Raw genomic sequence first — 21,019 nt, 5'->3', positions numbered from 1 at the left:
TTCACCCCCGCCTCCCTCCCCTAAAATCTGTAATGATGGAGGTAGTGAAAAGCAGGGAAAGATTGATAATCAGCCTCATTATTACCAGCATTATATATAATTATAGCAAAACCTCACTCATTTGGATCAATTGAGAGAAAAATCAGTCTAAATTCGTGACAAGTTGGCAGATTACTTTTAAATTACAATTTTATTACTTCTAAGTAACACATGTGAATAGTTTGTGTTTCAAGTACCACAAGCTAATGGTTACTCAGTGGGGATTTTAGAAAACCTGCTTTAAAAGATTCTTTTGTAATTAACACCCCGTTAATATGCTAATGTGCTCCTACTATGCTTTTTAAATTGCTTGAAAACGTATGTACCTTAAATAGACTCAACACTTCTACCATCTTATTTGCTCAACATTTTTTATTATTGTTTTGTGAATGAACAAATACAAATTAGTTTATACCGTGACCAATTTAGTCACCAGTCTCAATTAATTATGTTGTAAATTAATAAGACCATGTTGTTTGCTTTTGTTTAGAAACCAGACTTTTAGAACTTGAAGAACCACCTCATTTTATAGAAGAGAGGTTGAGAGAATTGCCCAAGGGCACACAGGCAAAAACAGCAGGTCTTCTGGCTCCTGGGTCCAAGATTATTCCATCTGCTACATAATGCCTTCCATTCCCAAAACTCTTTATAAATATGTGCTATTTATTTCCATACCAATCACTGGGTTATCAGTCAAAAAATATTCGTTGAGCGCCTATTCTGTGCCAAGCCCTGTGCTTAATCCCCATATAATGGGGATAATAAAACTACCAGCCTTAAAGTGGTATTGTAGTTATGAATTGAGTTGATACAAGTTAAGTATCCCTCATCCAAAATGCTTAACACCAGAAGTGTTTTGGATTTGGGAATTTCTTTTTATTTTGGAATATGTGCATTATACTTCCCAACTGAGCATCTATAATCCAGAAATCTGAAATCCAAAATACTCAAATGAGCATTTCCTTTGAGCATCATCCTGGTATTCAAAAAGTTCTGGATTTTGAAGCATTTCAGATTTTAGATGCTTGGATTAGGGATACTCAGTCAGAGTTGAGTCAATCTCAGCACTACAGATAGAGGGACCCCTCCTGGAGGCCACCGTCTATTTCATTCAAACTTCAAACTGACAGTGTAGTCTGTAAGGCAGAAATTATTCCCATTAGACAGATTAGGAAACTGAGGTTCAGAATGATAAAGTGGCCCTTTTGAGGGCTTGCTGCAAATTGTTATAGACCTAGAATCTGAGTCTAGTCTAGCAGAATTTCTGTGAACATTTCTGCATATAATTAATGACATTTGCTTGCACACCACCTTTCCCAGCCAGCATCAAATTATAGACCTTGCTGGTACAGATGGATATTATGCCATCCCTAACAAATGAGAGGCTCCAGGGGATCCTGCTAACGAGGACCGGCTGGCTGTCCCTTTAAGCCAATTCCTTATACTGGTACATCATGTACCAGTTAGTCCATGAAGGCAGATGTCAATGAGTGTTTGAAGCAGATGCCAATGAGGGTGCCCCCAGTTCTCTCCTCATTCTTGAAGTCCTTGAACATCAATTATGTGCACACCCAGCTCTTGAATCCATGACCTCTGTCCATTTCTCTCTCTGGATTTCTTGTTCAGATAGGCTCTCTCTATCTGAACGAGGCAATCTCTATAGATTGTTTTCTAAAGATGGCAGTCATCTTAAAATACAGAGAACTATATTCCTAGTCCCATGTTACCACTGGGTAATATTCAGGACATTATCTGTTCTCAGGTTCTAAATCCCTGAATTCTTTGAATCCATTCACTTAAACTCAGCCCTAAGAAAAATTTGCAGAAATAATTAATCTCCAAATGTTTTGAAGGCGTCAGAGCTTGCAACTAGTTTATACATTCTGCCAGGGCAGGGAATGGGCTTCATGCTCTTGGTGTCTTACACAACCCATGTACAAGCAGATGCTTAGTCAGGCGTGCTGGCTGACTGACTGACTGGCATTCTCCATCAGTCTAGGACGTTCTTCCCCTCCTCTTCAACCTCTGCTCTCCACATCGCTGGGGCTGTGAAAACACAGATACTGTGAGCCCTGAACCCTCCAGGAGGCTGCTTCCCCATGACACTAGTGACCAATAAAGTGAAAAGGAGGAACAAAGGAGATGTTGAGTCACAGAAATGAAACCCAGGCAACCAGCCTATAAGAAACACTTCAAAATACTCATTAAGCACTTTGTTTCCTGTTCCTCTGACATCTTTTAAATGTTTTTTGAATTAAAGATGATAACAGGCTTCTTCACTTTTCAAGTTTGGATGTTAATTCTGAAATCCCAACAGGAGTTTGGGATTGACCTTTAACCTTGAAACTCTTTTTGTCCCCCACTTCTGCCGCCATCTGGTTACAGTAGCTGATAAAAGAGGGCAAGGAACTCCAGGTTGTTCTATTTGCATTTGAGGAAATGTGGGGGGTCAGGACTTCTCAAGGTCACCGCCTGGGGCGAGGGTCTCCTGAAAATGATAGGAGTTGGAAATCCCAGGTCATGGCTCCCTTTCTGTCTGACCTCATGAGTGCCTGCCCTGGGATGATGTGTGAAAACATAGTTTTCTGAAAATGGTGCTCCCTCCGAGGCAGAATCCATGTCTTATTTACTTTGTCAGCATCTCATAGTGTGCCATCTGACACTTTAAGAATAGGCGAATCTCCTCGAAGAAAAAGGTACATACCAAATTCTAGCTAAATTTAGTGCCATAGTCTCCAGATTTTCTGTAGAAAAGGGAACTAACTTTTATTATGTGTTTATAATTTTCCAGGCTTGATTTTATTTAACCCTCACACTGCGGAAGGTTAACCCTTGTGGTTGGTAGCACTGAGCTATTTTACCAAAGGGTGGGAGGAAGACTCACTGTGGCTCAGCCCCGTCTCCTCCCCTTCCTGCCACCCCAGGGGGCTCCAAGGGGACTCAGGGGAACTCAGTTTGAAGACCACAAATAGCCACAGGTCCTGGGCAAGCCGTACCTGCTTTCCCCAGTGTCCTTGCTTGTAACTGAGGGGTTGAACTCAATGATCTGCTGGCCCCTCTGTGTAGCTTTGACAGTCAATCCAGCTTGGTGACAGGGAAGCTGGAGGAAGAGCAGTGTGGTGCTAAGGTGTTGGGGATCACTACTAACTGAAGAGCAATCAGAAACGGTAATGGTAATAGAACTTCTCCAGAATGATCCCCTAGAGGTCTGCAAGCTTATTGGAATGCAGCCATATCTGTGTGCGTTAGCTTACGCGTTGACTGTGGCTGCTTTCACACTACAAAGGATATTGTGAGTAGTCGTCACAGAGACGGTACAGCCAGCAAGACTGAAATGCTTACTGTCTGACCCTTGAAAGAAAAAGTTTGCCAGCCTCTACTCCAGAATGCAAAATCGGGTTCCACATATTAAAATAAGTTGAGATCCACCTGGAAAAATATTTTAATCCTTGTTTTATTAGCAACTTTGGGGGCCCAGTCCCCTGCCCCCCACTCCTAGTCGTTTTGTTCATTTGCTGCAATTATGTGTGTTCTAAAGGAAAAGAATGCATTATGATCCATAAGTAAGTTGTAAAGAGCACAGGGTAAGAATTGAGTATCTTAGTTGTTCTTACACATAGTCCACCCATTTTGGGCTTATCTGGGCTTACCTTCCACTATCTCTCTTCCACTCTGGCAAGTGGCAAGCACAGTGCAGGAGTTCAGCACAACAGCCCCGGCACGAGACTGCCTGGATTTGGATCCTGGCCCTGCTTTTTACCAGCTAGGAGGTCTTGGCAGTTTGCTTAATCTCCCTGTGGCTCCACTTTCCTGTCAGTAAAATGGGGATGAGGATACTAATAGTACCTTATTTCCAAGGACCCTTGAGAATGTTAAACAAGATGATGCATGCCATGCCCTTGGAAGGGTGCATGGCACATAGCAGGTGCCTAATAAATATTAGCCACTCCAAGCTGAGTATCCCTCATTGGAAATGCTTGTGAATCAAAATATTTCAGATTTTGAATCTTTTTTTTCATTTTGGGATATTTACATTATATACTTACTGGTTTTGCACTCCTAATCCAAAAATCCCAAATACTCCAATGAACGTTTCTTTTGAGAGTCATGTCAGTGCTGAAAAAGTTTTGGATTTTGAAACATTTTGGATTTGGGATTTCTGGATTAGAGATGCTCAACATGTATAAAGTGTTTAGAACCATGTCTGGCTTGTGGCAGTTGCTCAGTAAATATTAGTTATTGTTATTGTTACACAACAGAGGCGGTGACAGTCAGTTGTTGGTTGAAGTGCCTGTGCCTGGCAATCTGCTGACCTTGCTCAGCAGCATGTCTGTGTTAAGAGTCGAGCTGGGAAAGGATATATGAGTAAATTTGCTACAGACAAAGAAAAATAAGCCACGTGTCTGAGCATCCTGTGATTGCTGGGCTTTCACACCATATCCCTCCCTTGGAGGAACAGAGGCAGGCTTTGGTGTGTGACACTTCTGCCGTGGGAGAGATCAGAGTGGGACAGGGCCCCATGGTGCTCCCGTGACTTCATATGGAGACTCCCGACTCTGAAAAATGCCAAGTCTTTAGCTCTGTCCCTTTCCCCATGGGTGGGCATTAGCCATTATCAATGATTCATTACAAGTTTCCATTCCAACCTGAAGAGGGTTGCTAATGGGAGAGCAAACTCTCTACCCTTCCTGGCACAGCAGCAAAGGGGTGGAAACACCAAGCCATTTGCTACCTTGTTTGGCCAGTCAGAAAGACTGCATGCTTGACATTTTGCTTTTATTGGCTGAGGATGAGGTTGCTAAGCAACTTCCTTACCTTGGTAAGAATTCTGTAGTTCTAAGTACCCTGGCTTTTGTGTCCCCTTTCTCAGTAAGTCTCTCTCTCTCTCTCTCTCTCTCTCACACACACACACACACACACACAGACACACACACACACGCAATGCAATTCATTGTTTAGAGATTGGGGTTCTGGTAAACATCAGGGACATTGCTTTCTTATGCAAACAATTTCTGTTGATAAACTTTATACCTAGTTATATACATTAATTAACAAAAAAGTAATGACTTCATAGTCTCAGGAGCTCTCAGCAGTCCTCTGAGTTAGGCCTATTTGTCTCAATTTATGAATGAGGAAACTGCAGTTTATAGAGGTCATGTTCCTTGCCCAAATTTACATAGGTGGAAAGTGGCAGAACCTCAACCTAGAACTCTTTGACTTCCGAGCTCTTGTCTCCTCCTTAGTCCTGCATCCCTGAAACTATATTGCCATCAATGAACACAGGGACTTTTGGAGTCATTGTAGAGTTATGCACTCTACAGATTCCCTTCTCAGTTTTGGCTCCTGGTGACATTCTTAGCACCTTTAATTGGAATGCCAAATGGTTTGAAGGCCTAACATGGTCCAGTTGATGGTGACAGGTACCCCTCCGCACCTGGTCCAGACTCAGACCATTCCAGACCACCAACACCTACACTTCTTTCTTTTCAGTGCCAATGAGCCAGGTCCTACCCAATGCTCATGGAACATTAGTGCTGGAAGGGATCTTACAGGTCACTGAGTGCCAGCTCCTTACTGGGGGAAATGAGACCCAGGAGGATGCAATGCTATTCTTGGGTATGTTACCAGGAGAGAAGAAAACCTTTTGAGGAACTCCACTAGCGCTTTTTCATTAGATAAGTTATTTTGTAAATAAAATCATTGCCTGAGCAAAGAGAATGAACTCTGCAGCCTACAGACTTGGTGCATTTTCCAGGCATCTGGCATAGGTGGCTGGAAGATCAAGAGGGCACAGGGGAAGGCAGGGAGCAAGGTTGATGGGATGCCAGGGCCAGGGGTCATGTCACAGAGTGAATTGGACTGAGAGACTGGATCAGGCCATTTGTGCTGTTGGTATCTCGTGCTACAAGATACCTCAGACTAGGTAATTTATAAATAATAGGAATTTATTGCTCACAGTTCTGGAGACTTGGAAGTTCAGGATCAAGATGCGAGTGGGTTCGTGTCTGGTGAGGGCCACTCTCTGCTTCCAAAGATGGTGCCTCACATGATGGAAGGGATGGAAAAATGGACAAATGGCGTATCCTCTGATGCAGAAGAGATGAAAGGGTCAGGCAGTTCACTGAAGTCCTGTCTTATAAGGGCATTAATCCCATTTGTGAGGGTGGAGCCCTCATGGCCTGCTTACCTCCAAAAGGCCCCACCTGTTACTACTCTCTTATGGTTTAAATTCCAGCACAAATTTTGGAAGGACATATGCATTTAAATCATTGCAAGGACCAAAAGGGAGCATTAGGGAAAACCTTGACTTCAGATTTGGACTAGACTTATCCTAGGCTGAGGGCTAGACAGAGTTTACCCTGGATCAATTTGCAATAAACACCACTCATCCTTCAAACAGGAGCCTGCCTACTTGCAGCTGGTGCTGAAGGGAAACCTGTCAGTTTTCTGCCTAGTTCATAGCTTAACCAGAAGGCTCTTGGTGGGGAAGGAAAAGAAATAAGATATAATCAGGTATCTGGAAAACTTGTGGTGCCTATTGGTATTAGCTATAGTTTCCATGGGGCTGTGGGGAAAAAAAAAAAAAGGAATGAGAGAGGCTGACAAAGACATCACAGACAGGTATGCATTAGTGTCTATTTGGGAGAATAGATGAATTTTCCATTGAGAAACACTTTTGTCATAAAAGTTATTGTTCTCCAACTTGTCTAAAAGCAAAGTTATTTATTTCTAAGAACTACTGGGCCATTGTGAGAGGTAAAGAACTAAAATGCATTTGTCTAAGATGTATTTGCCTTTTAAAAATTCTATTTTATTTTTTAAAATGTAGTTATAAAATAGCCCACCTCTTCTGGGTCATTGACTCAACAGAAATAAATCACATTTTAAAGGCCATTGATAGCCAAACTTTAACTCATTATTTCATTGTATCTCAACAATGTACTATTCTCACCACTGCCCCGAGTAGTCAAGTTGCCTTATTTCTTATTAGTAATGATAACAACAAAAATGTACTTTAAATTTCAAATCACTTTCACATCATTATCTCATTTTATTTTTGAAACAACTCATGAGTTCTTCAAAGTCCATATTTGTATATTTTTGTGCAGCTTGATGTTTCTTAAACATCATTCCTTTGCATACTATTTTCATGATATTTTATATATCCTCTGTACTCAGACTTTCTCTTAAATCAATTTACTGTTTTTAAGAAAGCTTAAATAGCTATCTTTGGGAAGATAATTTTATAACAAAAAACGAGAGCTCAGTCCCTCCTGATAAATAACAGGAAACAGAAAACATAAATATAAAACTATTAATTTTCTTTTAAGTTTGCTGACATACCACTTAAAATGTCCTTTGTCACTGGTGGCAGAGGGATCACACCCTGGAACTCTTGAATTGATGAGTGTGAAGCAAACGCTTGCTCTTGCCTGTCCCCTCAGTCTAGGCCTGATGTCAGGCTTTGGTTCTTGATCCTGGGGGATAAAGAAATAGAAGGCGCAGTCTCTCTCAGATCTGTTTAAAGCAGAATAAAAAGGAAAGTTGCAGGGTGGTCTGGTCTGTTTTTGGCAAGCCTAAGCAAGAAGGGAAAGTCAATTTCCTTCAGATAGCTTGGTCATGGGGGAAGGACAGCTGTCTTCCCAGTGGAATTCATGGCTCCTCACCCATTGAGTCAGGGCTGGCTCCTAACTCACCTGTCACACTTTATCTTAGTAACAGACTCAAGGTATACATTGACTCGTTAAATGTCACAGCCCCCAGGGCCTCAGGAGAGTCTAAAACTGCTCTTTCCAATGAGTGGCCATCTGAAAAGAGTCTCTTGGTTTTCTTGGCTTTGAGTTCTTGAGTGCTGCCCTCTTTTCTCTCCTTCAGATGAACTTTCAGCTTGAGATCACTTCATAATTGAGTCATCTTGTACTCTTGGTGCAGATGGCTCTCCAATCATCTTTGCTGTCCTTGACAATAAACACAGAGGAGAGTGTGGGTTTCAGATTGGCAGTTTGAATCGAGGCTTTGCAACTAACTACCTGGGCAGTGCCAGGTAATCTGATAGAGACAGAGAAACAAAACTGGGTGTGGTTTTTTCCTTTTTGTTTAGTGGGAAAGACAGGGGAATAAACAAATATGGCGATACAGTATAACAAATGCTAAGATACAAGTAAGGACAGACACTTTTAGGAGACAAAAAATGGCAGCAAACCAGACCAGGAACACCAGGAAAAGCTTCCTGGAGGAGGTGGCACTTGAGTTAGACCTTGAAAGTTGAATAAGAGCTTCTAGACAGTGGAGGCAGAGGTAAGTCACCCTGGAACGGCGAATGTTATGAGGTTAGATGGAGCCTAAGTTTTCTCATCTGCAAAAGGCTGAAATGATCTTCATAGGCTTATTGTCAGGATAACGTTATGGAAATTGCCTGATGCTATTGAGGACAAATAATAAATATTTGAGTTATTCATTTTAACCACTTTGTCACTCCCCTGCGGGCCCACAGCATGTATTTCCTCCTTGATTGTGGTACTTAGGACATGGGGTGTTGGGACTTACCTGTTTATGAGGTAATCGTCCCTGATAGACCAAAGCTCCATAGGTAGAACGAGGGTCACAGCTTCCTTGGAGTGACTTCCTTCTACAAGTAGCCCTTAACTAAGCTAGCAGAAGCTCCAAGAGAAACTGCAGGTTGACATTTTTTCCAGTGGGTTGTTTATGTTTAAGAATGGTTTCACAGTTATATTTCTGACACTTTCTGCTCTCCTCCAGAACTTGAAGGAAGCCAGTATTTCCCAGCATCCTACTCCTAACACTACACTTAGCACCCACTGATGTTGCCCAAAGGCTTAGGACAATGCCTTGCATGTAGGCACTCAAGAAGTATTTGTTGAATGAATAGTGAGCCACATAAAGTTAGGCATATGACTTCCTCTACTCCTTATCACATCTGCTTGGCAAGGTGTCTGACCCACAGCAGCCATCTGAGAATGGGGTAACTTCTCCAGCAGGCCGTGCTTACTGAGCACTTAATCCTCTCCCTTTCTATCCATGTGGACAGCGTGGGTGCCATGGATGTGCCGTGTGCCGCTACTATGCACATGGCTTCTTCGCATCTGTTCTTGCATGCTAGCTGCACAGGGATCTAATGATGTGATCCATGGTGGGCTGCCCTGTGGTGTTTTCTAGTCTCTGCTTTGCTGCCACAGATCCTAAAGTTTATAGCTCCTCTCTTCTGGAGAGAATGTTCCGTGTGGGGCTACCAAGATGACAGGAGGGCACTCTCCTGTTTCATCTCGAGTTTGCTACTGACTACAGGGGAATGTGGGTTCAATTTATTGGAAGAAAGTGGTACTGATGATCTCCTCACCCAGACCCTGTTCTACAGACACTTTTGGTTGCAGCATTCTATTCTTGGAGGTAGAAATGGTCTCAGAAGTCCGGTCTGCACTTGCCTTCCTGTGTTTCCTGGGCTTCTGTGGCCATAAAGCCATGCCTAGCCATTCCAAGTCTTCTGCCCTGAGTGCTAATTAACCCTGTGCTATAGAGAAGGACAGGACAAGAACATCATGTACATAAAGCTTCAATAGATATAGGAAACTAGGGGTATGACAACAGCCACTGCCTTCCCCATCATTATTATGCAATGTGACCCCTGACGTCAACGACTGTGTGCTCTTCAGCTCTGAATCCCTAGCACCTGGCACCCTAATAAATGTTTGTTGCATATACATGAATGAATCTCAGCCCTGCCCCAATTCTCAGAGCAATATGAGTTCTAGGCAGGGAATTCTGGAGCAGCCTGGGAACCTACTTGCTCTCCCCATCTGAGGTTTGGTATAGACTCACCTTCCCAGGCCATGCCACAGTCACTCAGGCCAGGAGTTTGTGGGCTGTGCCCCTTGTTGCACTGGCCGTGGATCCAGCATCACCCAGAGTGGATTCCAAGCTGGGCTCCAGAGAACATCCATGCTTATTTCTATGCTAGGCCAGGCCCTCTCCCCTCTGCGTCCCTCGCTTGTCTTTATACCACCAGGGTAGTGTAGGGGAGAGCACCTAGGGCTCACAGATGTGTAGGTGTGGCTAAAAAGAGGGGCAAGATACAGGAAAGAAAGGTGGGGCTGAGCCTCTGTCCCCCAGGGCCCATTTCGATGCCCCCCAACCTCCCACCACCTATATTCTTCTTCTCCTTACAGGCTCCCCTGGCCACACTGGCTCTACATCCATGAGCCCGTCAGCAGCCTTGTCCACAGGGAAGCCCATGGACAGCCACCCCAGCTACACGGACACCCCAGTGAGTGCCCCACGGACTCTGAGTGCAGTGGGGACCCCCCTCAATGCCCTGGGCTCTCCGTATCGAGTCATCACCTCTGCCATGGGCCCACCCTCAGGAGCACTGGCAGCACCTCCAGGAATCAACCTGGTTGCCCCACCCAGCTCTCAGGTAGGTGTTCTTCCTCTCCAAGGCCTTTCCAGCCATCTTACATGGTCTCACCCAGGCTGCTCCTGGAGCAGAACCAGCACTCAGCAGGTGCATAATGTGTGCTTGGTGAAGGGGTTGGATGGTCTCTGCAGATGTCCTTCAGGCAGGGCCTTCATTGCATGTGTCCTCAGACTGAGTGGTCCTGAAGAACTGACAACTCCTCATGGTCCAGGAGACTGTGACCGAAAGGGAGCCTGCCTTGTGGTTTTAGTAGTTCAGCCCTGGCTGTGATTTCAACATCTCTCAGGGTTGTTTGTGTCATCAGCAGAGTGGACCTCTTTCATTCTTCTCAATTCAATCATGAGCACTTATTGAGTCACTGAAGTGCCATGTGCTCTTGTTAAAGGCAATGCGGAAATGATCAGGATATGGCCATTGCTTTTCAGGAGCTTACAACAGAGAGGAGAAATAGATAGGTATAGCAATGGATAAATTGAGAAAAAGGCAGACTGCGTTACATGCTGTCTCTGGGACTATGGGAAGCTGGGAAGGAAACTTTACCTTAATTTCGAGTGCCTTCTGCTATGATGGAGGAGAAGAGGTATTTGCATGGTACATGGTAGTTTGCTACTTTGCAGAGCCTATAGGATGACCAGATGTCTTTACTTCCTTCTAGCAATACCATACTAAGGTCATCATCCTTCCCCTCTTGTAATGGTTGGCTATTGCTGCAATAATGCTGCATAACAAAAAATTCCCAAACACTTACCTTCTCACTCATATATCTACCTTAGACTAGGACAGATGGCTCTGCTTCAGATGGTGAGCGAGTGGGCTCAGCAATAGGCTCCCCATGTTTCAGTAGGAGCAGCAGCTACCTGGGGCCTGCTTTTATCATGGTGTGTCATAGAAATGCGAAAGTCCAAACCCAACCCAGAAAGCACAGTGAAGTCTCTGCCCAAATCATGCCCACTGATACTCCATCAGCGTAAGAAAACCAAATGACTGATTCAGGCCAGGCGCAGTGGCTCATGCCTGTAATTCCAGCACTTTGAGAGGCCAAGGCGGGTGGATCATGAGGTCAGGAGGTCAAGACCATCCTGGCTAGTAAAGTGAAGCCCTGTCTCTTCTAAAAATACAAAAAATTAGCTGGGCATGGTGGCAGACGCCTGTAATCTCAGCTACTCGAGAGGCTGAGGCAGGGGAATAGCTTGAACCTGGGAGGCGGAGGTTGCAGTGAGCTGAGATCGTGCCACTGCACCACTGCACTTCAGCCTGGGCAACAGAGTGAGACTCCATTTCAAAAGAACAAAACCAAACAAAACAAAATATGACAAATTTCAACATTGATGGGATAAGGAAGAAGGCTGTGTCTATACTACTGAGAGGTACTGCAGAGACACGATGCAAAGAATATGAAGAATGAAAAGGAGTGAAGTATTAAGAACAATAATCCCATCTGCCATACCTTCTTCTTTCCCTGTATAATAGCCAGGGTTCCTGCTGCCCCAACTACCAGCACACCTAGAGGCAGAACTGGCAGGTCCTTCACATGTCAACTTGACTGTGCCATAGGATGCCCTCATATTTGGTTAAACATTGTTCTGGGTGTTTCTGAGATGGTGCTTTTGGATGAGATGAACATTTAAATAGGTAGACTGAGTAAAGGAGTTTGCCTTCTCTAATGCGAGTGGGCATCATCCAATTAGTTGAAGATCTGAATAGAACAAAAAAGCTCACCCTCCTCCGAGTAAGAGAGAACTTTCCTGCCTATGACCTTTGAACTGTGACATCATTTTTTTCCTGTCTCTGAATTTGAACTGAAGCATTTGCTCTTCCTGGGTCTCAAGCCTGCTGGCCTTTGGAGTGTGCCATGAGCTTTTTTGGGTCTCCAACTTGCTGACTCACCCTGTTGGTCTTGGGACTTATCAGCCTCCAAAATCATGTGAGACAATTGCTTATAATAAAATTTAAAATACATACATACATACACACACACACACACACACACACACATGCACACACGTCTCCCATAGATTCTGTTTCTCTGGAGATCACTGACTAACGCAGTCCCAAAGCCTCCTTCAAATATAGTTTTGAAGAGGAGGCAGGGCTCCTTTTATGTCAGCATTTTCTGCTACTCCAGAGAGAACTTCAGTAACCACGCCTGGAGTCTCCTCTGAGATACCTCATATTCTAGGGGTCTGAAAGCAAATTCTTGTGGAGTTATAGCATAGAGCCAGTAAGGACTTCGAAAATGTATTGCTCTATAGATGAGATAATTAGGAAACTGCCTTAGAGATAAACCAGTGTAGGGATTCCAGGAGCTGGGGCCAGTCAGGTAACACAGGTGAGTGAATGAGGGGGTGTGTAAGTCAATGGGGCGGGTGTGGACTGTGGAGAACTGCCCTGCTCTCTCAAAGCTGTTCAAATTCAAAGACTTTTAATGCATTCTTCAGGCCAAATAAACTACTTTCTTGGGTCTAATTTGGCCAGTCATCTTCACCCCAGTTTCTAATCTTATGGTTCTCACCTTTAGGACATTTTTCAGAGTACACATTTCTCCCTCATCCCATATTTTGGCCCTTGTGCAGGTAACCAAAGCCCCACAGGGATCCTAACTGCCCCACTCCTGCTCAAATGAGGATCACTCATTCTGTCCAAACCCTTTATTCCACAAATGAAGTAGCAAGACTTGGGGAGCCCAAGTGACTTGTCCAGCCTCACACAGCCAGTCAAAAACAGAGCCAAAATGAGAACCTGTCCCTGGGCCTGCAACCCTGTGTTCACGATCCTGCATTTTCTTAATGCTGTGATATATGCTGATTTGCACAGTGACCCCAAGATCTTCCTGTTGGCTGCCAAGGATTAAAAGATGAATAATCAGTGCTCCTGGGGAATCTTGTGGGAGAGGTGGCCACATTATGCAGACCCATTGCACTTCGGTGCTGCCTGTGTGCTGTCATAGACGCAGGGGCAGACCTGAAGGGAGCAAAGAGAAGGACCTATAAACTGCTCAATATATATTCCTTGACCCCAGCGAGAGTATAAAACTGCTCGGAGGAGTGGGGATGAAGAAGCAGTGGGGGTTTACATGTATTTATGCCACCCACAGCCACTGTAATCAGCAGGGCCATTGATACCCTATGCTTCATAATGTATGAGGCTTGTTTATTCCCTTTCTTTCCTGTGAACGGAGTCCAGGAAGGCGAGTAAAATCTGGTAGTTAGAGACAGAAAGTACATTGAAGTTTTGGGATGAAAGTACAGTTTTGCAAAGGGCATTGACATTCATCCCAATAACTATTTATGTGGACCTACTGTGCGTCAGGTACTAATTGATATTGTCCTAGGTTTTAGGGATAAGCATGGAATAAGGTGGCCAAGGTCTTTACTCTCATGGCAATTACAAAATAGCAGGCAGGACACACAAAAACCTAAGGAATAAACAAGATAGTTTCAAATAAAAATCATAATATCTAAAAAGAAATAAAATACGGTGAGGTGGTAGACAGATCCTGTGGGTAGGAATTGGACAAGGCACCATCCCTCTGAGGCCACTTTTAGCCACCACACTCAAGTTTGATTGAGCCAAACCTGGCCAGTCAATTCATCTTCAGAGCTGTGTGAGTAGCAGGGCTGCTATTCCTGGACCATATGTCTGTACAGAGGGATTGGGGTTGAAAGGTCAGATGGAAGCTTTGGTCCTGGCCAACTGGGCTGTGTGCAGAGGCCAAGGCCAAGTTTGGCTGTGGGGAGCTATATTAAGCTTGCCAAGTGCCGGGGAATCTCAGCAGCCTGAGACCCTGAGCAGTGTTCTGGGCTTGGACTCCGGAACCACACTGCAGCAAAGCTTTGCCCGGTTAACGAGATGACACTGGACAAAAGGCCTTGGTGTTAGCTACAGTGAGCTGGACTCTGGATTGTCTGGGCAGATTATTCCTATGCATCCTGCCTTCCTCACCCAGGACCGGTCTGAGAGGGATTCATGATGGAAGCATGTTCGTTCTGTGACCTGGGTCTCGCGTAAGTACGATTTGGGGGTGCAGGGAGGAGGAACTGTCCAGGGGTGGGAGCAGAAGGCAGGGCCAGTGTCCTACTCTGTGCTCTGTCATTTCGTTGTTTGTGCTTCTCTTTTTGCAGTTGTTGGATTTTTGAGCTTGAGGAGTAAAGAGATCGGAACTGGTACGACGAAGGCAGAAGTTGTGTAATCTTTTGCAAACCACTTTAACTTGTTTCTGTTTCAGTTTCCTTTTCTTTATCGTGGGGTTACAAATACTTGCCCTGATTACCCTACAGGGATCTTTTTAGGCATGTCAAAGAAGATGTGGATTTAAAAATCACTTCTCAACATGTGCAGTGCTCTATAGCCATAAGTTGGTATTATTAGGATTATTCCCAGGTGATAGTATTACACACTTAGGTCATTCAGGTGTACTGTGCTTCTGAAAGGTTCCAGAGAAGTTCATTTCAACAAGCATTTATTGAACCAGGCCCAGTACTGGGCATTGGAGATACCAAAAATGTGTATGAGATTCAATCCCTGCCCTGGGGAGCATCTAAGTGGAGTGATGCAATTTCTAAAGACATCAATATATAATTGGGAAGATATTGATGTACTTTTTAGATAATGTGATATAGGAAACATTTTTCCGAGTGTGTTTGTGTGTGTGTGTATGTGTTTGATACTGCATCTTTGTCAGCATGATGTCTGCTGGCTGGACTCCAGAACAGGCCTCACAGATCTTTGTGATACTCCTGTCGTTTTCTCCCTTCCTGAACTCTGCAGCCTGACCTGGGCTCTATCACTGCTCATTTCTGCTTAGGTATTTATTGATAACTGAATTATTATCCTCTTAAGTCTGTTTGCATTTTTATAGAAAATAAATAAAAATTGCAAATGTTAGAGCTGGAATAGACCTTAAAGTTCATCTCGTCTGATGATTTGAAAAAATTAAGTCATCAAGTCTTCTTCAGATGAAAGCATATGTGGAAGCCCAATATACACATAAGATAAAAACAGATCTGGTTGAGCCAGGGACAAAAGACTTGAAGCCTCAGCCTCCCTGCACCCCAGCGACACACACATTCACCTAGAATTGGGGAAATAGAGTCTTTGCTAAGTGAAGTGACCTGATTAGGAAGTGGCAGGTTTAGACCAAACCCATGTTGGAGGTTCAGGCTTATTAATCCTCATGATGAAGGCCCTAACTAAATTAAGGCTGTGCAACTATAAGGGTTCTGCTCCCTGTAACAGAAGCGCCTGCCTGCAGCCTAACCTTTGGTGGAAGGATTTGGGCTGAACACAGCTCAGAAATGCAGGACTCAATGTTCAAGGATGGCTCCAGAAGCATGCAAAATGAATTGGTTCCTGGCTGAGTCTGCAAAAGGGAAGACAGTCCGGCAGACAAGTATGTTTCTTTTCTGTTCTCAGGGAGCAGCCGGCTTGCGTGCAGGAGCAGATAGGAGTTGCCTGGTGAATCCCAGCTCTAAAGTGCTTATTTCAGTAGACTGTTTCTAATGGAACAAGACAGCTGGGATTGGGGGACTTGGGGACCAGGCAGCTAATGGGTTTATGCTCTGATGGCTGCCTTTGATCTCATCTGCCATTGCTCTGAGCCCAAAACAAACCTCAAGCCAGCCAGAGAGATGGGCAGAGAAAATATCAACCCACCTGTCTCACTGCCCCTCCTGCCACTATCCACTCATGAAGAGGAGGAGTGTTGGAGAGGGACTGCTGGCTCAGACTGGGGAGAAAGTGCCCCAAAGCAAGTCTGCTCCTTCAGGGGCTCCTGGCCAAGGAGGTGGGGAAGGAAGCTGCTAGGGAAGGTGAGGGTTGAGGATCGCCTGCCACCCAAGGCAGATAATGTGGCGAATGGGGAATGATGATCTAGGATCCAGGATCCTGGGGTTCTGGCTCCAAGCAGTCAGACCTGGTAAGGTACCTAACCTGGTATCTGGGCCGGTGCAATAGCCTTGGATGTCTCCTTCAATCTTTCCTCATGCTCTACCTCATTTACTATATTATTGAGATAGTTTCATGTAATTATTTCTCTGCTCCAAGCCTCTAGTGGCTACTTATTGCTTCCCAAACTAAATCCATTCTCCTAGCCAGACAATTCAGCTTCTAGGCTCTGTGATAGCCCACTTCTCAGCATTATCTTCCATCCACCCACTGGACACGTTTGCTCCACAAACACCTGGGCTTCCCTCTAGGCCACTGCTCTCAAAGCCTTCTGCCCATCACTAGCCCATCCAAATCCTATCCATTTTTGAAGGCTGTCACATCCCAGCTCAAATGCCACTTCCTTCATAAAGCCTTCCCTGATCTCAACAGCATGTGATCTTTCCTTCCTAAATGATCCAAACTGACTTTTAATCTCATTAATGGCCAGTTCCTTGAGGCAGTATCTGCATCTCACTCCACTTTGGATCTCCATATTGTTCCTGAATAAACACATGAATAAACCCACTTTAAGGCTCATGTCCTTATCTGTAAATAGGAAGACCTCTTAGGGATGTTGTGAGGATTAACATAATTAATCAGCAGTGAGCAAGCTTTCCACAGATGGCAGCAATGGCAATCATTACTCTCTGTGGTTGCTGCAGGCTGGTGGTTATGGAACTGGCCCTGCTGGAGTGGGGGGTAGGAGGAGAAGGAAGGGTGACGTCCCCTTGAGCCTTAGGTGATGGTAGTTTCTTCCTTACTCCCATGACTTTTCTTGTCCATCTGAGGACTTGGGGACAGAGCCATGGTCAACTAGAGGCCTCTCTCTGTGGGCTCATCTGACCTGAAGTTCTTCCATTTCATGAGTCAGATCCAAGTGCTAATCTCTGTTTCTTTGAGGCACTTGACGAAAGTTATTGCCTAGAAGTCACGCTACAACAGTGGTTCTTAACCCTGGATGCACATTAATGTCATCTGGTGAAATTAAGAGATGCCAGAGCCGGCCAGGTGTGGTGGCTCTCCCCTGTAATCCCAGCACTTTGGGAGGCCAAGGCAGGCAGATTGCCTGAGGTCAGGAGTTCGAGATCAGTCTGGCCAACATGGTGAAACCCTGCCTCTAGTAAACATACAAAAAAAATTAGCCAGGTGTGGTGGCATGCACCTGTAATCCCAGCTACTTGGGAGGCTGAGGCAGAGGAATTGCTTGAACCAGGGAGGTGGAGTTTGCAGTGAGCCTAGATGGTGCCACTGCACTCCAGCCTGGGCAACAGAGTGAAACTCCGTCTCAAAAAAAGGAAAAAAAAAAAAAAAGTCAGAGCCAAGGCCCTACCTCTCAGACTCATGGAATCAGAATCTCAAGACATGGGGCCCATGTTTTTTTCAAAGCCCCCAGGATTGAAAACCAGTGTACTACGTGAAAACAAAGCAAAATGCTGATTACAAGCGCCACATGTCTTCTCATAGCCTTGTATAAAAAAAGTGGCGGTGCAAGAAGAGAGAGAGAATTCTTCTATCACATATGTGTTGTCATTTATTATGCAAATTAAGTTTAAAAAATTAATAGTGATGTTGATTTCAAAACAAAGCACCAAAGGCTGTGTCTTTTATTTTTTGTATCCCTCATAACGTTAACTGAGAGCCTCTGTTTGCCTCCTGCGCTCAATAAATATTTGCTTAGTGAATTGAAAAAGCTAGTGAATTTAGAAGGAACCCAGCTTAGGCTCTATTGTAGTTTCTGTTTTATTGAAACTTTTTTCTGTCCCAACGGCCTTGAATAGAGAGGAAAATCCTACTTTGACTGAGTTTGAGAATTATTGTCACTCCGGTTAGGCAATATGATTCAAAATTCAGACAAACCATGGAAAGTCAGTGGTTCCTAACCCCTAAACGTTTACCTCTATTGGACACTTACACACATGCATATCCTGCACCACCTTCATTTGGACTTGCTTGTAAGTGTTCTTATTTTTTTGTGTGCATGTTCTGACTCCTTGATGACATTGTACATTTTTGAGGAATGAGAGATATACCTTCTGGGTTTCTATCACTGATGGGATGACTAGCTCAAATGTATTCAACTTGCTTTCTTTGGTGAATATAAGACACTTAGCTGCAGTTTCTTAGGAATCTTCCCAAGAACACTGGGAGCTACAGGGATGGTGGTAGGGAACTGATATTAACTTAAAATAAGGGATGTATTTGAGTTAGCATCTTCAGTGTGCTTGCAGAGATGACCACTACACATGTCCTTTTTCGTTTTACTGTGAACTCCTTCTGGGTGTGTATTATTCTTTCCCTTTGTATTCCAGAGCCTGGCACAGTGTCTGGCATGCTGAGTGCCCAGGGAATGTCTGTTGATTGACTAATGAATGAATTTGCATTCTTTTGCTTGGCTCTCTTAGAGTGTAAGTCGTTAGCCTGAGGGCCATAGCTCCTCTTGCAGCATGGCTGAATAGGCAGTCAATAGTTGATAAAAATTTAAAAACACACAGTTGACATTATCCTGAGTGTGTAATTTGGCATGGATTTCTAGCTCAAATAAAACATACGAGTAAAATGAATGAAAGCAGAGAGACTCTAATGGAGATGTGTTGTGATTTTTGGTTTAGGTTTTGGTTTCTAGAAATAATTTTGTTCCTCCTATGGCACTTTTACCCCTCCCTTAAGTTCATCTCACAGATAGGCAGTTTCAAATACTCTGTACTTGGAAACTGTTTCTTGAAATAGAACTTGTTTTTTCTTGAGTGTGCCCTCATTGCCTTAGGCCTTGGGGATTGAGTTTACTCTGGCTCTGTGCTTTACAGTATTTTTTTCTCTTGCAGCTAAATGTGGTCAACAGCGTCAGCAGTTCAGAGGACATCAAGCCCTTACCAGGGCTTCCCGGGATTGGAAACATGAACTACCCATCCACCAGCCCCGGATCTCTGGTTAAACACATCTGTGCCATCTGCGGAGATAGATCCTCAGGTACATGCAGAAGCAGACAGCCCCCGAAAAGTGCCACAGAGAAGGGGTTGCTCAATGCCTGCCTGGACACTTTGTACCCCATGAAAGGAAAATGGCCCTTTAGGAAGGGCTAACTGGGGACCCGCCTGTACATTTCTGTCACTGGGTTCATAGGTTGCCGTTCTGATGAATTTAAAGTATGGCTTTATTTTTTGAGGATGAGATTTACAGGAAGCATTTCAGAAACCCTTCTCTGGAGTCACACTATTACACATGTATCTGAGCGACAGAAGCTGTTGTGATTATCAAGTATTTCTGCCGGGTGTGGTGGCTCACACCTATAATCCCAGTGCTTTGGTGTAGTCCCAGCTACTTGGGAGGCTGAGGTGGGAGGATGGCTTGAGCCTGAGAAGTCAAGCCTGCAGTGAGCCATGATCATGCTACGCCAGCCTGGGCCACAGGATGAGACCCCGTCTTAAAAAAAAAAAAAAAAAGATATTAAGAAAAATCCCTCCCAAATAAGCAATTGTAAAAATAATGTCCTAATGTAGAGGATTTGAACAAACTAGAAAACTCCAAAGAAAAAGTAAAAATATTACCCATAATGTCCCCAAGAAAGATAAACCCTTTAATATTTTAGCATATCTCCTGCTATAACATTCTAGGTTTTCAATATGTTTTTATAGGCAGGAATAAATGTGTTTTCACCAACTTATCTTTGATTCTCTTCTCCTTTTCTCAGTTATTTCTTTCCTTGCTTCTTTCCTCTCCATTCTTCCTGCCCCATATTTCCCTCCCCACCAATTTTGAACACATCTGAATCTCTGATTTGATTATTTGAATAATAATAAGAGGAGGAGGTTATTATCTTTTCTATAGCTGTCCATGATGGCTAACTGAATATTTCCTTAACCTCTTAATGTCACCAAAGCCACTACAGAATGTCACTCCGTTGAAAGTTCCAGGCACCTAGAACTTACCTAGCTGAATGACGGATGTTTTCTTGCTCTCAAAAAATACTTCCTAAATCGTGCAGACTTGGCCATTGCCGTAACAGCACACCAGCCACAGTCCGACAGAGTATTTACTCTGCTATGCTTATTCCAGTTGAAAGTCTATGAGGTTCATTTAAATATTGAAAAGCCATGGGAGTGACTATGTCACACAGTTGAAAAATTGGTCCCATATTTCTCTAAGACAAGTATTTCAGAGCTGAGAGCACTGGGTTTTCTGCGCCCAAGATAAAATCCCATATTTATCATTGCTGTGGGTACAGCATTGTGAAAAGCCAGCCTGTAGTATGGTCAACTGATGAGGCACAGATTGGCTTTTCTTCAGGCAGACTATCTCTAACCATCATTTCATCTTACAGTGGCTTCCTCTGAGATGCTGGAAACCTAAGTAAAACAGAATTAGAAAGTCATGTCACTTCTGCAGCTCAGTGACATCACATATTACATTCAAGAATCAGACATAAATATGTTTTGAATGATTTGTTTCCTTATATTTTTGAAGTTCTGTAATTTCAATCAATCAAGCATAATGCCTGGTGCATAGTATTGAGAAGACTTTTACCTAGAAAAAGGATTGTGATTGATTCATGATGCCTGTGTGAGGATGGGCTTGGTGGTCCTCCTGACACAAATTAGCTGCCCCTGCTTGGGGTAATTGAAAACT

At 44.0% G+C, this 21,019-nt stretch overlaps 1 protein-coding gene across 2 annotated transcripts in view; it reads left to right on the top strand.

The window, feature by feature from the left end:
* RXRG (retinoid X receptor, gamma) overlaps window positions 1-21,019 on the top strand; it is a 45,456-nt gene that overhangs the window by 6,968 nt on the left and 17,469 nt on the right. Inside the window, exons 2-4 of one of the 2 annotated variants that reach the window (XM_011933356.1) lie at window positions 10,224-10,471; window positions 14,418-14,475; window positions 19,219-19,363. In XM_011933356.1, coding sequence (XP_011788746.1) covers window positions 19,291-19,363 — 73 coding nt within the window. In that variant the 5' untranslated portion in view covers window positions 10,224-10,471; window positions 14,418-14,475; window positions 19,219-19,290. The remainder of the gene's footprint in view (window positions 1-10,223; window positions 10,472-14,417; window positions 14,476-19,218; window positions 19,364-21,019) is intronic. The other variant, XM_011933355.1, reaches the window with a different exon arrangement.

This window comes from Colobus angolensis, unplaced genomic scaffold (assembly GCF_000951035.1).
Source record: "Colobus angolensis palliatus isolate OR3802 unplaced genomic scaffold, Cang.pa_1.0 Scaffold126, whole genome shotgun sequence".
Taxonomy (NCBI): Eukaryota; Metazoa; Chordata; class Mammalia; order Primates; family Cercopithecidae; genus Colobus; species Colobus angolensis.
The sequence above is the reverse complement of the archived record's forward strand: the minus strand, read 5'-3'. Positions and strand labels throughout refer to the sequence as shown.